Source organism: Falco cherrug, chromosome 4 (genome assembly GCF_023634085.1).
Source record: "Falco cherrug isolate bFalChe1 chromosome 4, bFalChe1.pri, whole genome shotgun sequence".
Taxonomy (NCBI): domain Eukaryota; kingdom Metazoa; phylum Chordata; class Aves; order Falconiformes; family Falconidae; genus Falco; species Falco cherrug.
Window position 1 is genome coordinate 2,583,414 of NC_073700.1, and position 21,971 is coordinate 2,605,384.

The 21,971-nt window shown below is 38.4% G+C and overlaps 1 protein-coding gene across 1 annotated transcript in view; it reads left to right on the forward strand.

Moving 5' to 3' along the window:
* Positions 1 to 21,971, forward strand: part of SLC6A11 (solute carrier family 6 member 11) — a 107,501-nt gene that overhangs the window by 40,777 nt on the left and 44,753 nt on the right. Inside the window, exon 7 of the mRNA XM_005444412.4 lies at positions 11,142 to 11,276. Coding sequence (XP_005444469.1) covers positions 11,142 to 11,276 — 135 coding nt within the window. The remainder of the gene's footprint in view (positions 1 to 11,141; positions 11,277 to 21,971) is intronic.

Here is a 21,971-nt window from a genome sequence, read left to right on the forward strand (position 1 = left end):
CTATAGATATTGTTTTTGTTGGATCTTATTTTGCGTATTTGGAATATTACTTGCACTTTTTCTTCACCAAGGCTATGTAAGGTATGTCCTTGGTACCTCAACTCAAATACAGAAACATGAGGGTTGATGTCAATTTCTCTCATTGACTCTTTCAGTGATACCAGTTTTATGTTTCTTCAGCTGAAGTAGAACAGATATAATCCCCTGTTCTCACACGGGTAGCTTGTCCTGAGCTAGTGCTAACCTGTATAGCTTGAAGATTGGCTTATTCTTCACAGTTTACAAAGCAGTTTATAGCCATCCATCCCCATGGCACTGTATGCAAAGTATTATATCAAATTCCTGCCAGAGGGAAGGCAGTCTCTTCAGTTTCTGCAGTCAGCATAGGCTAGATTTTTGGCTTTGTCTGCAATGTGAAGATGTCTTTGTAGTAGAAGTTTTGTTTACAAGGCTGTTCTTGTGAGACTTACAAACTTTAATTCTGTATACCACCCCAGTTTCAACTAACATGGATTTAATCCAAACTCAGTCTTAAGAATGGGAAAGCTTAATGAAATGAATTGCTACACAAGCAACAAAGGCAGTTTCAAGCAGCTGCTGGTGCTATGCTGGTAACTAAAACACATCCCCAAGAAGTGAGTTGGCTGCTGTGTGCCTGCTATTCACTTCTGCTGCTGGGCAATTGAAAAATGTGTATGGTTAAAAAAGAAAAGAAAAAAAAACTCCTCAAAATATCCTTTATAAGCTTGATTGTGGCATATGTAGAAAATGTAAGACACTGCTGTAAGAGTCTGACACAAAGAATTACTTGTAATAAAAACTTCTTTATTTCCTGTGGGTATAAAATGTGTGCATTGCTACCCAAGAGAACTAACCGTAGTTCAGGTCAGTAAATGGTTTTGTGGCTTAGTTTGTATGTCGCTTGTTCCTGGAGTGCCTTACTGAGGTCAGAATCTCAGTGTGCCAAATCTTGGATGAACGCAGTGAGATGCCTCTATTCCCCAAAGAGCTTGCCTTTACAGCCGCATCACAGGCAGAGATCTGTTGAACTGGAGGGAGAAGGGAGAGATCAAAGCGTCTGCTGAAGACAGAAAAAAACAAATCTGTGGCAGTAACATACTCTTCAGTCACACTGTCTTCCAGCCCAATGTCTTTATTGTGTGACTCTCATTTCTCCTATGCATCTCATCAGCTCTTCTTCTCAGACTGAAACTCAGATCAAAAACACATTTAAATTGCAGCACACTGTCAGATCAGTGTCCTACAAGTCAGCCTTGAGGTGATTTAGAGGCTGTTTAGTAGGGAAGTTACAGTGCAATAAAGCCTTTAAGTAAAATAACGATGTGTCTAACTGTGTTATGATAGATGTAGCAGCCATAGGGAATGGAAATGTGGAAAATTAGCGTCTGGAGGATAAAGATACTTGTTGGTTTAGGTGGTAAGGCTATGTTTATATTTCTGTTACAATTTTTATAGTTAATACACAAGTAGCATTGCAAATGCTGTATGATGGATACATCTCCTCTGTCACCATGGTGATAAGGGCCTATATTCCTCAGTAGATGATATAAATTGGTCTATCATCCTGTGGGTAGACCAACATACACCTTTTTCAATAGTAAATTATAAGCTCTTGATTATCCTATAAATGTCCTGAACCTCCCAATAGAATCATAGAATGGTTTTGGTTGGAAGGGATCTTTAAAGGTCATCTAGTCCAATACACAAGAGAGTTTCATGACTGTGAAAAGTGTCAAACGAAAGAAGAGGTATGAGTGTGCTGTAGGGATGTCTCTTTTGCCTGCTTGTTTACAAATCCCTTCCCCCCCCCCCCCCCCAGCATTTACTGTAGGTTAAATAATGCTGTGGTACTTTCAGAAAAGTGTGCAGGATTGACTTATAAATCATTTAAAGATGGCCACTAGCATATCTGCTTGAGTGCTTGGAAGACTGTTAGACTACATATCAAAAAGATGCTCACGTGGGACTAGTTTTAATGCAAAGTTCTAGGGAAATTCTTATTTCCTATTGAATTGATGTTTCATGGTTTTAATATTTGCAGTTATGTTAACATTTCTGATGTGGTCATGCATTTGATGACTTCTCATATGCTGGCTATAGTGCCTGATTCTCTTAGCTCCTTCCCACTCAAGGCCTCTGTGCAGGTGGTGTACTCTAGTTGCTATCTTGGTCTTTGCTGACCTTTTGTGGCTACCTGAAGAAGGAGGAGGTCTAGCTAGGAAACCTCACCTGCTACTCCTTTTGGTAGGTAGTCTTGTATCCACCTGCCTGACTGCATGCAGTCATCTTTTTGCTCTTAGTGGTGGTGTTACTTGGCGAGTGGGGGTGCATTTGTTTGGTTTTTTGAGTGTGGGGTGGGTTTTTTGGTTGGTTTGTTTGTTTGTTTTTAAGACAAGTGAGGAAAATGGAGAGGACAAGGAAGCAATCTAAGCTGGAGGTGGTAAGAAATGTTCTGGTAAAGCTTTATTTCACTGGAAAATGTTGATTTGGTGAAACTAGTCATTCTTCAGAGCACCTAGTAATTACACGTGGACAACACTTGTCTGGAAAACCCAGTTTCATGTTCTCTAGTAAGCAGTTAGAGAATGGACAATCCTTTCCTGTCGTCTTGTTGGAGGAATGAGTTGGCCAAAAATTTTGAGTTCATTCCAGTGCAGTTTTAAGATCTTACAAACTTCTGTGTGACAGGAAAATCATCTCCTGTCCTGTTCTGACCCTCGCATCTTTATCTGCTTTACAGGTTAAACGTTTTTAGAGTATGTCAGAACCTAATGACTGGTGCCTTAGTGAGAGCTGGAAGGCATGTCTAGAGTTGCTAAGAAATGAAATTAATTTAGTGCCTTATCAGTCCCCCGTTTCTGCCTGTGTAAACTCAGTTAACAAAAGTGGAAATTCAGGTGCTAGTGTGGGATGATTCTGACTCACTGTAAATTATTTCCATAGAAATGGGGTTGTCCTATATTAGGAATAGTAATCACATATTAAATGGTTTTTAGGCAAAATTCAGGTTTCTGTGCATATATGGAACTAATATCAGTAGCTGGGTTGTTGTTTATTAAAGCAAACTAGATAGCATTCAGAAGTCTGGAAATCCTGGAAGGTTCTGAAAAGGAACAGCTTTGATTTTTAAAAGCTTGAACTTTTTAAAGACCTTTTCAAAATGAAAAAAAAAACCCTCAGCTGATTAATTAGTCCTAATTTATATTTAAAATTCTTCCTGACTGATTTTTAAAGTTGACTTTTACTTGATTAAATAGCAGTCTTTGAGATATTTGTGGCTCTGCAAATTCCCTACTTGATGGGAGCACTACATAAACACTTTTCTTCGCTTGCAGTAATGAGCTTAGCCAAGATCCTGAAAAGTTTGTTTCCCCCATATCGCCCGTCCTCTCCCTGCCCACAACCGCAGGGCAGGTCTTCCTCTTTGTGCATTTGAACGGTAACCAAAACAATAAACTAACGTTATTCTTTTTAGATATTTGTAGTTACAAGATAACATTATTTCATTTGCCATTCTAGTTTGAGGCTGGGCCATTTATGGTGGAGATAAAATAATGAGTTTAAATCAATAGTCTCTTCAAAGTAAAAAGGAAAAAACCAAACCATCCTCTTCAACCAACCAAGCAAACAAAAAAAAGAAACCCACACACCATGCAGGGACTAGGAGGACTATAATACCCTGATTTTATCGTCAGATTGCTGCTTTTGTATTTACATGGGTAGAGCTGTATCTATCTGCTTGCCAAATTGTAGTGCTCATTTCGCTAAAGATTTTCTGCAACTTTCGCCATTTGAAAATTGCACTACAAACTTCCTCTTGCTTCGCAGAATTATTTGGGGCATACTGTTTTACAACTGTTGAAATTTTTGCATTGGCAGTGTATTCACAATGTATTAACAATGTGAAAACATGCTTTCTAACAAATAGATAGCACGCTCTTAGGCACATTAGTGATTAGAATTGCTGTGTCCTTTACTTTTTTTACCAACATAACTCCTCTAAAGACACTCAGGCAGTTGGTAATTATAGGGTGAATATTGACTTTGCACAATGCAAGTTTGGAGACTGAGGAACAGTAGCGCTGGGAGAATGCAAGTCATAGCACTGAGTTCCTGAGGTTTCTCTGAATTGTATTTACTGTAGGTATTTATCTAGGAAGTAAATTTTCCTGCTCTCCTCCTTTGGCACTTAATGACGGCAAAAACTGTAGTAGCACTGATGAAACACAATGACTGAAAGTCTCAGTTTCTTAGTTCAGGCTGTGTCCCTGTTCGTGCCAGTAAAGTTAGCATTGCACAGATTCACTAGTGAATTTTTCTGTACACTTCAGAGCAGGGTCTCTGAAAACTACTATAGACCCATGTATCAACTTTTTAGACTCTGTAAACACGGTAACTATGCAAATAGTTTCCTATAAACCTTAATCTAGATTAAGGTGAGTGAGTCTGTTCTCTTAATGCCCTGAATCAGATTTTACTATGCATTCTCCCACAGCCTGTTCAGACTGGAATGGTTTCTTGAAATATATAGAGCTGTGATTTAAGGACATTCTTCCAGGATCTCAAGGGATCCCCATCTATTATGATCAGTCCCACTTTTTAAGAAGTTGTTGGCACATTCTTTGTAAATGATTTTGTCATTATTAAGCTGTGCATGCATATGGTCAGTTCAAGAAAGAATCTGGTTATCTGCATTTAACATTTAGTGCTTAAATGCAGGTGATCACATAATTGATTAAATATGTAATAAAATTAACAGCTTCTACATGTTGTATAGGCACTTTTGTGTGTTCCAGTCCCCATGACTGAGTTTTACTGATTATATCTGCACAGAGGGGAAATTCTGCTCCACAAAGTATTTCTTAGTCTGTGGACAGGCTCTGCAGAATCACTGAAGCTCCCTTCTACTCCCACAGCAAGGTTTCTTTCTAAAGGAGGTACGGGGAGTTTTGCACCCTCTCTTTATGTTCAAACACCAAGCTGAGAAGCAGGGATAACTAAGGAACTGGGGTGTTGCCCAAGATATTTGTCTTGAAGTCTCTCAGGCCATGTTTATGAACATTTCTGTTTGGTTTGTCTTGGTAGTCTAACAAATGAATGTTTTGGGGCAGCAGTTACCTAGCACGGCATTTGATCTAGGCAATATATTTTTTTTTTTTTTTTTATTAAATGAGGCCTGCAGACCCCAACAAACTTGAAAAACAATTTTAGCAGAAATAAGTCAGATCTTGATTTTAATGGTCCTGGGTGATCTGGAAACAAAACCAGCTGTGGTAATTAGCTGGGAAATAATTTCAAGTAACACATTTAGAAAACTTGGTACTGCTTAAGGAATATTTATGGAGAGAAATAGCTTATAATTTAAGTGAATTGTTCACTTCAGCCAGGAGTGTGAGCTGCTGCAGTGCATTGATACTGTCTGCCTTTGGTACTTCTTTATTGCTTTCCAATTTTAGCTGTATTTCTGGATTGGCTTAGTTGAGGCTATTACAGCACTAGAGTCCTCAGCACCGAGTCAAAACTTCCACAATGTTTTTCTTCCCCCTCTTTTGGAACTTTTAACTACAGGTAGGTGTTTTTTTGAACACAGAATATGTTGTTGGAATGGAATTTGGGAAACGCTAAAAAGTTTATAAAATCAGACACAATGTAAAGAATAATTCTTGCTAAAAAAAAAAAAAAAGACACACCCCCCCCACCCCCCACCCCCATTTTTCACCCTTTTTAAACTATTGAAATGAAGTATATAAATAATTAATTTGGCTTGTGGAATCCCAAGGGAGAGCTCCTTTCCACCCATTTGGTGAAAAGAGTACTAAACCAAAACGGAATAGAACGTAAATTTTTTTTTTTGGCTCAGAATAAAAGTTGGAGTTGAGTTTTCATTTAATTGTGAAGGAACCTGTTTCAGCTTGACTCAGACTTTTATTTACTTATTTATTGCCTTTACCACCCATGGATAATATGTATTTTTTGGTCTTGAACAGGTCTGCTAGATAGAGATTTTTCTGTCTCCCAGTGAATGACCTCAGTGTGATGTGGTATTAGAAGTGTTTATTCTTTCTGTTGTTGTGTCACGTAGCATCTTCTGCTTCCTGTGATCACTGCACATTTAACAGGGTTCTTACATACCTTTATTAAATGTCCTCTCCTGGCCCCTATTTTGTAGCTCATTTTGCATTCCCAGTGATTTTTTCTTCTTTGATAATAATTTCTCAGCTCTCAAATCTCATTAAATTTTCTTACATGTTGGTTTTTGAACTTCTTTCTACTCCAAGTCAAACTGTCTGTACTCACACGATGCAGTAGTACCTTAGAAGAAATTCTGCAGTTTGTAAGCAATCTGGTTAATGATGGTTCACAATTTTATCTCCCCTGCCCCATCCCAGTCAAACATCATACAAGTCCAGTCATCTGGTATTCTGTTGGGTTTATGTTTTGGTTTCTTTTTCTGCATATGAAATTCTAGCTTTAAAACATAGGCAGATCCTAGAACATTTTCCCCCCTTTGACATACTTTTAAAAAAACTTGTGAATCAGCTGTCACTCCTTTATGCTGTTTTATACCATTTTTCATCCAATTAATGTTGAAAATATCTTTTTTTTGGTTGTCATTTGTATGTCCATAGATGCTATAGTATCATATCAGCAAAAGACTTTTTCAAACAAAACTGTATGGAAATTTCGTAGTATACCATGGTGGCTGAAAAAGAAAATCTTCCATTATGTTATTATCTGCTGTTAAAATTTGTGAAACTGGAAAAATATTAGTGGAGCCTAGATGTCTGGGTTAACTGTGGCATGTAGAGCTCTTTTGTAGAATTTTGATGCAAATCATGCACAAATTGGTAATACCTGGCTGTGTGTACAAAGACATTGGGAGTGTCAGACAGTGATAAGATAATTATATCTCCGCAGTTGTACTAATATGCCCTTCTGCATCAACACTGTAAAGCAGGATAAAAAAATTACTTTTCTCCCTGTCACATCACTTAGGTAGTGAAATTTTAGTTTCCAGGCTGAGTCTCCACACAGGAGTGTACTGCACCGTGGCCATAACTTTCTTGTATTTGTCCCGTGTAGACAAACCCTGTATGTCACCGAGATCTGAGTATGCCTGGCAGTCTCCTCTTAACAAAGGAAGTTGAAGGTGTCAGTCTGGTTCTCTGTGGTTACAGTGTCAACGACATAAATAGGCTAAATGACCAACCAATAGGCTGAAAACGTTAAGTGAAAGATAAGGATAGTAGGACATGGGGTCAGGTCTTATTTTCCATGTAACTTCTGATACTGAGTTTGGGCAAATTGCTGGTAATTCCTGTGTTATAACTACTTGTGTTTGTAGCCTAATGGAGCAGTAGAGGACTTTAGGGGAAGGGGATTAGCAAGCCATTAATTTTCTGAAACATAAAGTGCAAGTAAACACTTCTGTTCCATTTATAAAATGTAATTGGCTCATTATAACTGAAAACAACCTCGAACATCCACATCTTGCAGGAAAGTATTCCTTCGACTTCCTAGCCTCAGAAAGTTCTATTTTCTTCATTGAATTCTACTTCAGTTATGTTCTCAGCAAGAGCCAAGCAAAGGATTGAAGTTCACTGCTTCCTTGTGATGACTCACCCCGTTAAGAAGCAGCTGTGAGGTAGTATGGGAACATCAGTCTGGTGTTTCTGTAGTAGCTGTAGGCAGAGAAATCTGATTTTAGACTTTCAGATTTCTGTGGGTTTGTGGCTTGATTCGTTGCATGCAGGGCTTCTTTCTTATTCTCAACAGATTTATCATGTATTTCTTCTACAGTTTCTTAGAAGCCAGGTCACCTTCACTTGAACCTCTGTGGCATGATGTGGCCTGAATGTTCGGAAAAGGCACCCTTTCATTTAGGACAAGAAGTTCAACAGTCCCAGTAGCTAAATGGGAACCTATGTAGTATGTTTGCACTTTAAAGATACCTGGGTAATCCAGTACCTAGCCCTTAACTCACTTCCAGTACTTTGGTGCTTAAAGCTCATGGCAGTCAATGAAGTACCTGTTCTCAGGTTCTTTGATACTAATGTGCTTTCCATGAAGCACAAAGTATGCTGAAGAGCTGTTAAATGTCTCAGTGGTGCCTTTCCACATACTTGTATGACTAAATATCTTTTAAATTTTGTCTTTCAGTTATATTGTAATAGAAGAACTCGGTGCAAAAACTAGCATGCCAAAGAGTTTTATTTTGTTTCCAACTGCTTAAACATTGGCATTGCTCTGACAAGGGTTTAAAAAAAGCATTTTGAGCATTGGAATGCAAATTAACATACCAAGCAATTAAAGTCAATTAAAACAGGATGCAGTGTAATTAGAAACAGTTGTGTTCACATTTATATTCAAAGAGGTTTGATGTGTTGAAAGAGAAGAAAACAATTCAGGAAACTTTTAATGCCTACAGATGTGATGATGATACTAATACTGGCATTTGATTTCTAAAATGCCCCATCCTCCCTCACCTCATGAGCTCTTGAGGAGCATGATAAAATGAGGAACCGATGCAGTGGAATTAAGTGGCTCAACCCATACTCAAAGAGTGGAACACCCACCTACAGGTGGTGGCCTGCTCTCCCCTCTCTGAGCCCAGCGCCCACACCTGTGGCAGGACAGAGCAGCCTGCTGTTCCAGCAGCTTCCTTAGCAGTACGAGCACTAACACTGGTAAGTTGTCAACAGCGGCAATTGGCTCAAGAAGGGTCTATTTTTTCCACACATGCTTACTTCCTATCTCTTTCATTGTTGTTCTGGATATCTGCATTAGTATTTATTGCCAGAAATACAGAGCTAATTGTGCTCTATTTATATTCTCTTTCTGCATGGTAAACCAGAAAGGAAGGAGAGTCCTCATCCCTCTAAAGCTGAGGCACAGCAGCCCTCACGATAAAAAAAAAAACAAAAACGCTAGCAGTTGTGGTTCTAGTAGTTGCCATAATGTTAATAGGTGAGGATGGGCTGGGAAAGGCATTTGGAAAAGCAAACAGAAAACTATGAAGTGTAACACTACAAGCCTGGGATAGCTGCCATGGAATTGCAGGCTGTGGTACGAGGTACGGTACCTCTTACCTGACCTCTCGAGCAGAGAGTGGTTTCAGCTTTTCCTTGATGGAGCTGCATGAGGAAATACAGCCAAAGGGACCTGGGGAGAAATCTGCCCCTACCAAATTACAGTCTGTTTACTGATGTAAAATGTTTGAAGGCAGTGGCAGGATGTGCTAGATGGCTGCAAACCGTTATAATTAATAAAGCATGATGCAATGAAATGTTTTTTAATGTTGTCATAGATATTCAGGTACTTTCATGTCATCAAATGTGTATGTCTGCTGATTATCCTCTGTTAAAAACAACCATTGGTTTAAAAGAAGTAGAGAAAAATAGCTGGCAAAGAATTAAATACAGGAACATGAAAAACAGTTGCTGGTTACTCCATCCTTTCCACCCAGTATAAGACTTGGAGCAGGACCATGTCCATTCTGTGTGTTTCTTTGTTACTTCTCATTAACTGATGATCCATTTCTATTTGAAATCTAAATGTGGACAGCAGTCTCTCTGAGACAAGGTCTGTTTGAACTCAGCCAGTCATATCAGTTTGCATGTCCACTAATAGTCAATTATAATAAATATAAGCTCTGAGGATAGAGCTTTCTATTTTGCATTTGGTTGACCTATGGATTCATCAATTCAGGCTTCTGAGACCTATAGAAATATAATGGTTGTCTCTGTTTCCTGGGAAAATCATGGTTTGTATTTTCAAAAGGGATAAGATACAGAAAAGATACATAGATGCTTACCTCCTGTCAAGGTCAGCGAGACTGAAGTGTCTAAATAGGGCTTAGGCAGCTGGACGTGTCTGAGGCTCTGCCAGGTGATTTTGTGTTCCTGCATTTCTGAGTGTACCAGCTGAGGAACACATGAGATGATTTCATGTTTGGGGTTAAACACTCAGCATGGTTTGAAAATCAAATTTCAGTTATTAGTTAGGAAAATGTGTTTGAGAATCCTTTCATGGGTGTGTTCTCTGATGTATCTCTTTGATTTACATAGGCATGAGACAGATAATGAACTTTTGAATCTAAAATGCATATTTTTGAGAGCTATACAGGTTGTTTTTCACCAAATGATTTTCCTCATTCTTGCAGTCTGTTAAGTAATTTTGACTTGTGCAAGGCAGATGTGTAAGAGCATCATCTCATATTAGGATATTTTATACCTACTCTGCACAGGCAGAAATGGCTAATGGAGAGTTAAGTTTAAGGTATGTTATGTAAAGGAAATATTTTATAGAGACATGGGATTCATAATTTAATCCATCTCTGAGTTTTAACAGCTATGTACTGCTCTCGGGTTTGTGATTGCAAAATGGGATCAATTCTGCTTAGTTTTTCCTTTGGAAAATGCTCCTTGCAGGTTTCTAGAAAAGCTCAGTGGTTCCCCATGCACAAACCAAACCGATTTCTGCGGGGATGGGGGGTGGCAGGCAGGAGATGGCCATATGTGAGAGCAGAAACTTCTGGGCTTGAGCACTGCAGAAGTTTTGCTGGAAGGTGCTTTGCACGGTAAGGGTACTACAGCAAATCGCAAGGAGCTACATGTAGCATTTAACCTTTAGGCTTCATGAAATGCTTATTCTTCAAATAGAGACATGCAGGCAAAGCAGTCTTATGAGCTGAAAGTTTAGTAATTACTAGGTGATTGAGAATTCATTGCATATGTTGTTACATATTACATATAATATAATGGAATTAATTACTTGCTATTATGAGTCCATTGCCTTGTACCTGTGTTTGGACAGGATGTGGTACGGTGTACAGGTATGCTATAGTACAGAGACTGGTTACCTGTCACAGAGAGTAAATAATAAAGAGAACTTCCCAATCTCTCTATAAAAATGTGTTGACCTTCCCTACAAGACATAAAAGGTTTAGAGGGCAATACGGCTGGGGGACAAAATTCACCTGCATAAACAAAGGCATCAAAAGCACTTTTCCGGCAGATAAGGATTTGGGGTTTATGTAATAGCAAAATGGATGTGGAAATGGGGTGCTTTCATTGCAGTTGGAAGAAAATATTTTTCTAATGTTTCCTTTTTCTTGCTAGGTTGTATATGTAACAGCCACATTCCCCTATATCATGTTGATGATTCTTCTGATTCGTGGAGTAACGTTACCAGGTGCTTCTGAGGGGATAAAATTCTACTTGTACCCTGACCTTTCTCGACTGTCTGACCCACAGGTAGGATCATGATCCATGTATTTATTTTCTTCTCTGACTGGGAAAAACTGCAGGAGTTTCTTGATTTTGAAGTTTGAATACAGGTGATTTTTGGATAGTTGTTCACTGGCAGAAATTTGGAATTGTAGATAGGGCTTTAAAGCCATCACTGCTTACATGTACTGGAATTATTATTCTTTTAGTAGAAAAGTACCTTGGCTGATAAATCAGAATTTTCAGAAGTGTTCAGTTGCTGTTGCTGCTTCTACCAGTGAGGGGCAAGAGCATTGCCACCGGTTCCACAGGAACAACTTTGACCAAGACATCTATTTTATGGTTCTTTGCTCATTCCGTATCTAAATCTCAGTCAAGATTAGTAGAGAAATTAATCATTCAAATTATTATTGTCTTTGAAGCAGAAATCTCTGGACGCAATCAAGTAGGAATGAAGTATTCAAATCAGGAACTCTGTGTTGTTTCCAGAGTAGTGTTGAACATGGAAATACTGGAATAAGTGGATTTTATTTTATTTTTTAAGTGACAGATGACAACAATAAAGCAGTTATATAATGTGTCTGATATTGAAGAGGGAAAGTGACACAAGCTCTACAAAACCTGGCAGGTTGCAGACAGCATTTTACTTATCTGGTCTGGCAATGTAAAAGACATTACGCAGTATTACTCCAAAGGCTATTAGAATATAAAATGGATTCTGAGATGAAGATAGAAAGTTTAGGAATATTTTTCAAAATGTATTTTTTTAATCTGCTTATTGAAATCGTATTTTGTTGCAACAGACAAAAGAGAGGACCCTTAAAGTTATTTTCTTGAAGTGTTTGATGACTGACTCATGTGAAATTAATTTTAAACAAGTAGTATTTTATACAGGAGGAAAAAAAGTTAGCGAGAAAAAGAATAATTTAAAATATTGAAAAATTTAGATGAAAATTTAATCATGTTGACACCTTTGGACTTGACAATGTTTCCATCGTTCTTTCAGCATAGATGGGAAGTGAAAGATGACTTGTGGCAGTGGTGTTAGAATGTCAGCCATGTGCTATAGATTTCCAACAGTTAGCTTGATTGGAGGTGGCCTCAGTTCACCTGAAAATGGCATGGCCGCAGAGAAAAACAACAGGATTCTCTGGCACACTCCCAGTTTTTTTTTTGCAACATATAATAGACTCAGGCTGAAATAAATATAGCAACCCAGTCCAATTTCAAGTGAACCCCGTGAGTCCCGATTTGTTTTAGCAGAGACAAGAAATTTGACTGTGTATGCCTGTCTGAGAACATGTGTGGCACCTGTTTATGTTGCCCAGTTTTAACTAGTGTTTCACTCCACTGTGTGGTTCTGACGACTGGAGTTACCCACTGCCTTAACAACAAGTGCTGGCCGAGTACTCTCTTCTTGTACCACAGCGTGATTCCTCCACCTGCACGGTGTACTGGCCCAGTAGGAATAGGAAGCAGTCCTGCTGTTTCAGTGGGGACTCTTTCACTTGTCCAGTGGTGTGTGAGCTGTCTGCTAACAGGATTTTGCCCTGCGTGTGGATTTTTCACATGCCACTAACACCCTTGCCTCTGTTTGTCATTGAGGGAGGGCATGCAGGCTTAAGCACCATGATTGTCAGCCTACAAGGGGGTTTTATATGCCTATTTACTATACTGTTCCCATTTGTAAAGAAACACATTGTTGCCATGACAATTTCCAAAGCACATCTTATTAGTCTAAGCAGTCTGTGGAGTACAAAGCACTTAAGACATGTGTGCGTGTGTCTGTTTGTCCCACACGTATAGCTCAGCTGATACTAGAATGTCTTTCGGGAAGGCGTAATGGATCGCTTGAACAAGCCAATTTTCTTCTCCATTTCAATGAGCTTTAACTGACATGTTGCCATACTTCAGCCTTAGTATTTTAGGCATCTTTTTGTAGGAAAGAAGCTGAAATAGAATGACCGTAATAGGGGTTGTGAACACTAATAGAAGTAATTTAACTGTGGGATGTGTGATGGAATGGTATTAGAAAATTATTTTTGTGCAGAAAAACTGTCATTTCATTAAAATGGAGATATTTTGAAAACCCAGTTCCATAAGCCTCTTCTCAATTCATTCTTAAGATAATTTTGCCAAGAAGCAAGTATAGAACAACTGAAGTAATCTTGACATTTGTGCTTCCAGTTTTCATCTTTACTCTTGTTTAATTGGATTTACTCCACAATATTAAAGCATAATGCATGTGTACTAGCAGAAGTTGTTTTCCTCTTCAGTTGGAGGTCAGTTTAAATAGTGTTCCAGGGAGACTACTGTGTCTGTATTAGGAGAGCAGTATTTGAACCACAGTGCCAACTATGTTTGCTGTGGATTAAATAAGTTTGTCTTCAAGGCTCACTTTAGTTTGAAGTTCTTGAATCTTTTGTCTTTGCGCAATTTGCATTCCATGGTTCATTATGATTTTCTAAGCAGCTATCCATCTGTCTTTTCAGTTCCTCTTAGCTTTCAAGTGCTGTGTTCTCTATTTCATTTTTATATTCTATCTTTTCAGCAGACTGAATCCTCTTCATCTGAAAATGCCATCTTTTGTCCTGTGTATCTGTAGAGCTCATACCAATCACTTTTCATTACAATAATGGAGTACTATATTGAAGCCTCAGAAATGCTTTGTTTCATCAACAGTAAGGTCTCTATAGCCTTCACACTCCAGTTGGTTTGATATATGTCCCTTTACACCAATCTTGGAAGATACGGGTGCTGTTTATAGCTCAAATATGAACAAAGTCTTTCCTGAGTTATAACTCTCAAAAAAGGAGTATTTTACAAAGTTATTACGATTGTTGTTTTTTGTGTGCAAGTCTGACTCAGGATATGGTCCTTCTTGTCCCTCCCTCAACAGATTTAAGTCGCTTAATATGTCATTGTGCTTGTGTGTGGTACTCACTGCTCCTTTTGGGGGAAAACATTTGGTTCTTCATGATGGGATTTTCCAAACATTTGTGCATAGAAGAGGTTAAATCACTTAGGGACTAGCGGACGTACCAGTTTGATGGATCAATGACTAATATTATGGTCAATGATCTGGAACACACACACATGTAAATTTAAATCTTGCTGTAGCAGTGGATTTTTAGAATAAAGAGGAAAATCAAATTAAAGCCTTCCTGTTTATTGTGCACTTATATGCTAATAACTGGCTGAGTTACATTTTTTTTTTTAATTAAAACTTATGTATTGTTTTAATGAAGATACTCATTATAGCATCTGTAGGGATGAACATGTCCACATAGTCAAAATTGCACTCTGCTTATAAAAAATCTTGAACAAGGTCAAGTAATCTGGGTTTTGCAGCTGAATTACACATGAGAATACTTTTCTATGTGGAAAGAATACAGGTCGTACTTAATCTCTGATAGACTGTCATGTGAATGTTGAGCATGACGAGTGAATGACAGGGCAAATTAGATAAAAGTTACAGGAAAATCTGAGCCATCACAGTTGCAATTGATTTTGAATTTCTCTGATCTTTTATTTGTAGTGAGAAAGTGTTAAAATTTCAATAAAATTTCTGATGGCAGAAACAATTCTACAATTCATCTCTTGTAGCTCAGCTATGAGAGTTTAACTATTATGTAGCCATGACTGTGCAGAGCTTTCAGGTGTTTTCTGTGGGTGCTCTTGCAATGAGTACTCCACCCAATTTGAAAATGGCTTCCAGGAGGACTTTTCCCGTAAATTTCCCTGGCACTGGAATTTGGTTGACTGGCTTGTAACTCACTAGAGCTTCCTTCTTGCCCTTCTTGCAAGTAAGTACTAAAATATGGACATCAACGACCATCAACTTAACCCCCAAAAACCCCTAGTGTAAACTAGGTAAGTCTTGCAGTACAAAGGTGACTCTTTTCCTTACATTGGCCTCTGTCTCAAATTTCTTTCTTTCTGCACTTTAATGTGTGGCACTGAGGCTAAGTTTTTTTCATGGTCTGTTTATAGAGAAAAATAACCTTTTGGTATGTTGGTTATCTGTTTTAAGGAAAACACTTTCTTTGGTGGAAAATCACCTAGAATGAATGCACTCCCCCCGCCCCCCCCCCCCCCGAAAATTGTAATTTTCATTACATGCTTCTTAATTGTAAGGTTGGTATGACCTTACTTTGCTAGTTATTCACACCTTCCTTATCATCATCGTAATATATTTGAGCGTATGTATCAAATTACACTTTTTAAAAAGCTGGTACTCACTAAAGCTGTAAACAGTTGCTATCCAGTTACGCTAATTATACTATGCGTATGTGGGAGAGACATTTGGGTATACTGTATAGGTGTGGAGTTGGTATCTTCTTAAATACTGTTCTGAAAACCCAAACTGGGAAAGTATTTGAGAATTTTATCTTCCCTTAACTTTTTATTTCTAATGTTTAATAACTCAGAGTTGTTTTAGCAATGAGAGCTGCAGCAGTAATGCCACTCTTGTTCTTTCCCAAAAACTGTTGTCTTAGCAGAGAAGAAATAACCCAGATTGATTCAAATTTTAGTACATTCAGCCCTGGAAGCAGCAACTATCACAATTGTATTGCCACCTAGAGGCTGAATGAAATTTATGTTTTAAAAAGGAGCAGAAAAAAAAAATATCTCCTAACTTTGAAAGTGGAGGAAAGTTGCATTTAAACAGAAGTGTTAGGGCTCTGTTTTCTTAAACAAACAAACAAACAAACAGGTAGAAGAAATTTTGATTTCGTTTCATGCTCAGAAAATCAAGGGAACTGTATGGATTCCTGACTAGTGGGTTTTAGACCTGTACTGTATCTAAGCACACTAATCCTTAAAATCAAAACCGAGGAATTTTCATATATTGGCAATGAAATGATACAGAATTGGCAGAGGTTTTTTTGAATGTTTTTATTTGTTTGGAACGTGACAAGTCAGAAACTTGCAGTCTAATGAGAAACTTCCTTCCCAGGGTGCGTGGAATACTGGATGGTAAGCCTAGTTTTTTAAGCATAGTACTTGGAGAAAGAGCTCAGAGGCAGGTCACAGGTCGTAAATTTTACCAGCCTTTTAGTGCCGCTAAGTCTAGTAATACCTTCAGCAATTTTCTGCATTTTTTGATCATTATAGAGATCATGCAGCTATTTAAAAAAAAACAAAACAAACAGACAATTAACTGGGGAAAAATAGTAGTAAGAGAAGGAAGATGTCCAGTTCCCACCCACACTCATGTGGTTCTGTTAACAGCTATGGAATTCACGCTTCTACTGATTTCTTCCCGTTCTCTGTATTGTTTGCTTCATCAGGTATTCAGTTTCTGAACCAGGCAGCTGTGATGCACACACACGTGAGTTGCAGTAAATTTAAAAAAGAGTGAAACGCCAGAAATTTGTACAAGGGGCATAGGTATGAAAATCCTTAGCTGAACTTACTATCTATGTAACTCAACTCCCACTTTACACACGTATCTTTGAACAAGTGAGGCACTCATGTTGCTGTTAAGCAGTAATCCCCTACCCAAACTCTTTTTAAATTTAAACTTGAAAAATTATTACTTCTTCTCAAAGTCTGCAGTTCACACCATCATTACAAGTTACTGAGATTTGAAATTGTAAGGTACGATGTTTAGAAACCTTTTGCCCTACAATGCAGTTTATGATCTCCACATTGAGGAACTATTTCATTTTGCTATGTACTACAGCTTTTGCATTACAAATTGTTTACGTGGTTTTAAAGAATAGGAAGACCAACAAATTGCTGTAATGCAGTGTTCTTGATGAAAGGGCAGGGATGTTTTAACAAAGCCATAAATTATTCCTGGGACAGATACTATTCCCACTTTGCCCAAAGAAAGATTGAAAGCAGCCCTGGGACCACATTTCATTATCCCTGCTCCAAGGAACATCCATACTGCACTCTCACAGTGAATCTGCACTGAGTGTTTGGGCACATACATTTCACAAGCCATGGGCTGGACATTCAGGGTCTTCTATGACCAAAAATTACTCTCTGCAATGATGGAACAGCTTAGTATTTGTTCACTGCACAGGTCGTTACATTGTGCAAAGGTTTCGGGTATATTTACCTGTGCTGTGGGAAAGGCACAATCCAATTGAATACGTCATTGCTGAGATGTTGGTGTATAGGAGTGAACATGACATTCCTTTTTATGCCTCAATATGCAACTCTGTTTGGTTTTTTTTTTCACTAGCATAATATTGTGACTTAATTTTTATGTAGCAAATGTGGTTTCAGAAGTCCAGTTATTGCTTGGAAGAGTTATTTCAAGTCCTGAACAAATAGTTTGCTACCTCCTCTTGTGTTTCTTGCTATTGCTACACAAGCAACAGCAAGCTGAGCAGGCAACAGCAGATTTTGGCATTTAGAGGAGACTTGCGGAAAGAATGGGGTCATTTTGTCATTTCCCTGGGGCTTCTAAGCCACACAAAATCTCTACCAGCTATCCCTGAAACCCTTAGCAACCTTGGCAATGGAGAGACATCATCTGAGCTTCAGGGAAAGTGTAATTGTACTTTGATATTAGACTTTATGGCTGGTGTGAGAGGCCACTGGAGGGAGACAGGATCCACATGGTAGCTCGGTGCACCGGCAAAACAGGGAGAGAGTTTTTCACTGTTTACCATAGTGGCACCTGAAAAGAAGTGCTAGATAAACTTGAAGAGCATTTTGTGTATAAATTAGTTAACATTCTCAGGAACACTTTAGGAATTGTGAATACTGTCTCAATTACTCCAGCCTGTCGGCTGCTCTAGAAGTCAAGTCTCCCTGCAAAAGAAAAGATCTTGTTAAAAAGTCATTTATTTCAGATGAAATTAAACATTGGTACAAAAAAATACTAAGTGATATATGGATGTTAATGAGGGAATAATGATAAGGTGCCTCGTGCACAGTGAGGATAGTCAGTAAGTGAAGCAAATAAATATCCCACACTATTTCTGGGACAGTCACAAGTAGATATATGATGCCATATAAATAGAGGCACCGAAAATATATAGTTATTTTAAGAATTGCTAACAGGATTCTTGTTAATCCTGTTATTCCAAAGGAATGAGCAAAAAAATAATAAAAGATTACTACACTACTGGAATATCTGCAGCTTGCAGAAAAACTGTTACTTACTGTTTAAAAAATTGAGTGCTCCTAAAGATTATTCTTTGGAGACCTATATAAAAAAATGTTTTCTAATTCCCCAGACATTTCTCAGACTTTTTATCTCCATCCTAGAACTGGAATAGCAGTTGAAATCTCAAAACAATCCAACAAAACCAAGGCTGGGCAAACATCTGCGGAAAAGTAGTAATGGCTGAAGTGTATTGTGTACACCTGGGAACTACCGCTGGAGAGCGTGCTGTAGGGGCTGGCTGTGAGCCTGGAAAAGTCTCTGCCTACAGATTGCCCAGTAAATGGAGTTGGGTGCGGATGCATTTTCCCCTTCAGAAGTAGCTTAAAGGAGACTGGTACTGAAGTTCTTCCCTGAAAGTATTCTCTGAAGTAACAGAAATACAAAATGAGGAAGAGGCAGAAAGGATCAGATGAGGCCCTCTCCTTCAGGGCAGCGTAAGCTGGGGACTGCGCTGAGCTGCGGGCTATGTGGGCATCTTACAACTACATGCATCTTACTGCTGCTCTTCCCTTCTCCTACCATGCTTTTTGGATCCACTAGCATATAGTTTGCATGACACTTGTGCATACATACGTGATTTACTTGCAAGGGCAACATGGGAAAGGAAGGAAAAAGTGATAGAAGCATGCGAAGGAAGGTGGGAGGTGACTGATGGCGGTTGCTGGCGCGCTGCCCTAATGTATGTGGGAAAACAAGCTGCCTCTCCCATCAGGAACTGTCACCAGCTGCCAGGCAGCTCAAAGCGAGGACCCAGGTCCAGAAGAGCAAACTGGGAAGATGGGGAGATGTGTGTGTTGGCAGCTGTGACTTTCTGATGCTTTCTACTCTGAATGTCTGTGCTAAATCATTGTCTTTTCCTTCCTTATGGATAAAGTAACTCCACTGTATTAGTATAGTTTTTGTTAAGACTGTTGAAGCTGGATTGATTGATTGACAACCTAGCATAGCATAATTGTTTCTTCCTTATGCTTTATCAAATGTTTACATGCACACACAGACATAAATACATACTAAAGCTATATCATCAACATTGCCCCTGAAGACAAATGGCAGGATGTGGTAGTCAACATGTTTTCTTAACTTTTTTCTGCTGTGGTGCATTACATGACTTGGGGATACAGTTCATATTATTTTCTCTGAAATAAGAGTCTTTTAAGAAATAAATTTATTCCTGTGTGAATGTCATATTCCAGAAAATTTTGTAATACAGGCATTCCTGCAAAGGTCATTAATATTTTTAAAGATATCTTCCTCAACTGTGTTCACAGTCTTAGGTTTCCATATGTTAACATTTTCCCATATGGATGTTTACAGACAGCTACTTTAAACACTGAGGCTCAAATAGACTGAGCATTCTGTGACCATTTGCACAGAATCCTGGCTGCAAGATTATCTTTTTATGCCATCAGACAACAGAGGCAATAACGTATTTTGTCGCACCAGTGCCAACCAAACACTACTACTTCAATTTAGGACTGTAAATAAGGATAAGGAAAGACAGCATATGACTGGCACAAAGAGAGAGGCAATAAAATGCATTGAGTAAATCTGTTACAAACTTGGCAGGAAATCATCAGATGTTGATGTAGTTTGGGACACAGGTTCACCGATCTTTCATTTGTTTGTTTATTGTCAACCCATGTGAACTTTTTAGAGAACATTTGCTTCAAGAAAGCGCAGATGAATTGTAAAGATTTGGAGGCAGAATCTGGTTCCTGGTGATATTGAACTTAAGTTCTGTGTTGGCATATTGAAATTTTAGCAGAAAAAACAAAAACATTTCACGCAGACCAGAACATTAAAAAATATTCTAATTTTAAAAAGGTGTTTTCCTCTATTCTTTTTACTATTACATTCTGAAAAAAAAATAATCTTGTTTAGGAATTAAAAATCAAATGCTTAATTTAAAAATAGGGAAATAACATCTGACTTCTCCAAATAACCTTTCATTTTTTGACCAAATGATTTTACTGTCTGACACAAATTTACAAATAATGTAAACTAAACTGAATCTCCATTCTTCTGCAAAATTAAGCATTTGATCAACAGCAATACTTTCAGTACCCTCCTTAGTGTCAAGAAGTCCAGGTCCTGAATACAATTCCTAAATAGAGTTTTATTATTCCAGTGCTTTTTTTATCTTTAACTTGGTTTTACTTTAAGTTTCTGCCAGCTCTGTGGCATAAATGAAAGGTTTTCCGTTGCCCAGCTCTCTTTAAAAAGGGCTAGGCTCACAGCAGAATTTTAGTGAACGCTGAGTGGCTTGTTTACTAAAATTTGCCAGTTTGGTGTACAGTTCCTGTCACTCTGAAAACAACTCATGCTTTTAAAATACTCTAAATCCTTCTGTGTAAAATAATAAAACAACATGGTGACTCTGAGGGATGTTCACAAAAAGGTACAGTGAAAGCTGGTACTTTCCCAGCCTGGAGGTCTAAACGAACTTGTTTATTCATCCATGAAGGTGAGCAAAACATAGGTGGAAAATGATTGCAGCAGTTAAAGCACTGAAAAAGATATAGTTGGGGCACTAGCCTTCAGTGAGTTACTGTCTTGTGGAACAAGGCAGAAAGTGTGGCACATGATTAGGGATTACAAACCAAAATGATCTGTTCTGTATCTTGATCTTCACAACAAAGTAGGTAAGGTGGTCCAGGGCGGTCATATTTAACATGATATGTGTAACTGGCATGTGTAAGGAAGGTTCTGAATTCACAGATGGCTGCCTTTTTCATCAGTGGAGAGGGAAAGGTGTCTTGGAAGTGTCGTTCAGTCACCCACCATTTGCATCAGTCCTATTAATTTCCTTTTGCACTACTTCTGTAGAGCACTTGGAATGACCACAGTCTTACAGTCAGAGCAGAGGCAGGTACCTCAGGTTGAGTGAATGAGGGAGAGGCTAAATAACATAGGGACTAATTTACACTCCTGGATATTTTGAGACTGACTAGGCAATGATTTTCAGTACTGGTATATCACTGATAACTGTATTTTTTTTTATTTCCATAACACCACTTGCCTGCAGATTTTAAGTAGTTTAGGTAGTATGGTAGTCACTGACTAAAAGGTGATTTGCATAGCCGCTGACTGTTAGTTGTTAAAGAACCCAGCCTGTCAAACAAAACTCCAAAAAATAAAACATTAATATTGTGCTCTCTTTAGGTCCAAGAAAGGTGGTTGGTTTGTTTGTAATACACTGGCTTGAGTTTTTACTTTAGCTGCATTGTCATACAGGTGCAAGTAGAAGTAAGAACTGAGTGTGCGTTACCAAAATACAGAGTTGAGGAATGCAAGACTAAATGAGTTGACAGCAAGTGGGAAAGGGGAAGAACCAAAGATGCAGTCTCTTTTTATCTTCTTTTTACCCTATTGTACTGAGTACTGTAGATTGAAAGTATCAGACAGAAGCAAATCTTCCTTTGACGGAGGAGGAACATGCAAGAACTTATTCTGAGGGATGGACACAGCATCAAAGATGCTTGTGGGTTGGAACGACCTATACATCGCTCCATGGTCCTGGCTAGGTATGAGGAAAAACGCCTACCAGCACATCAGTTCTTTGAACACTTCAGACAAGCATTTAAAATAAG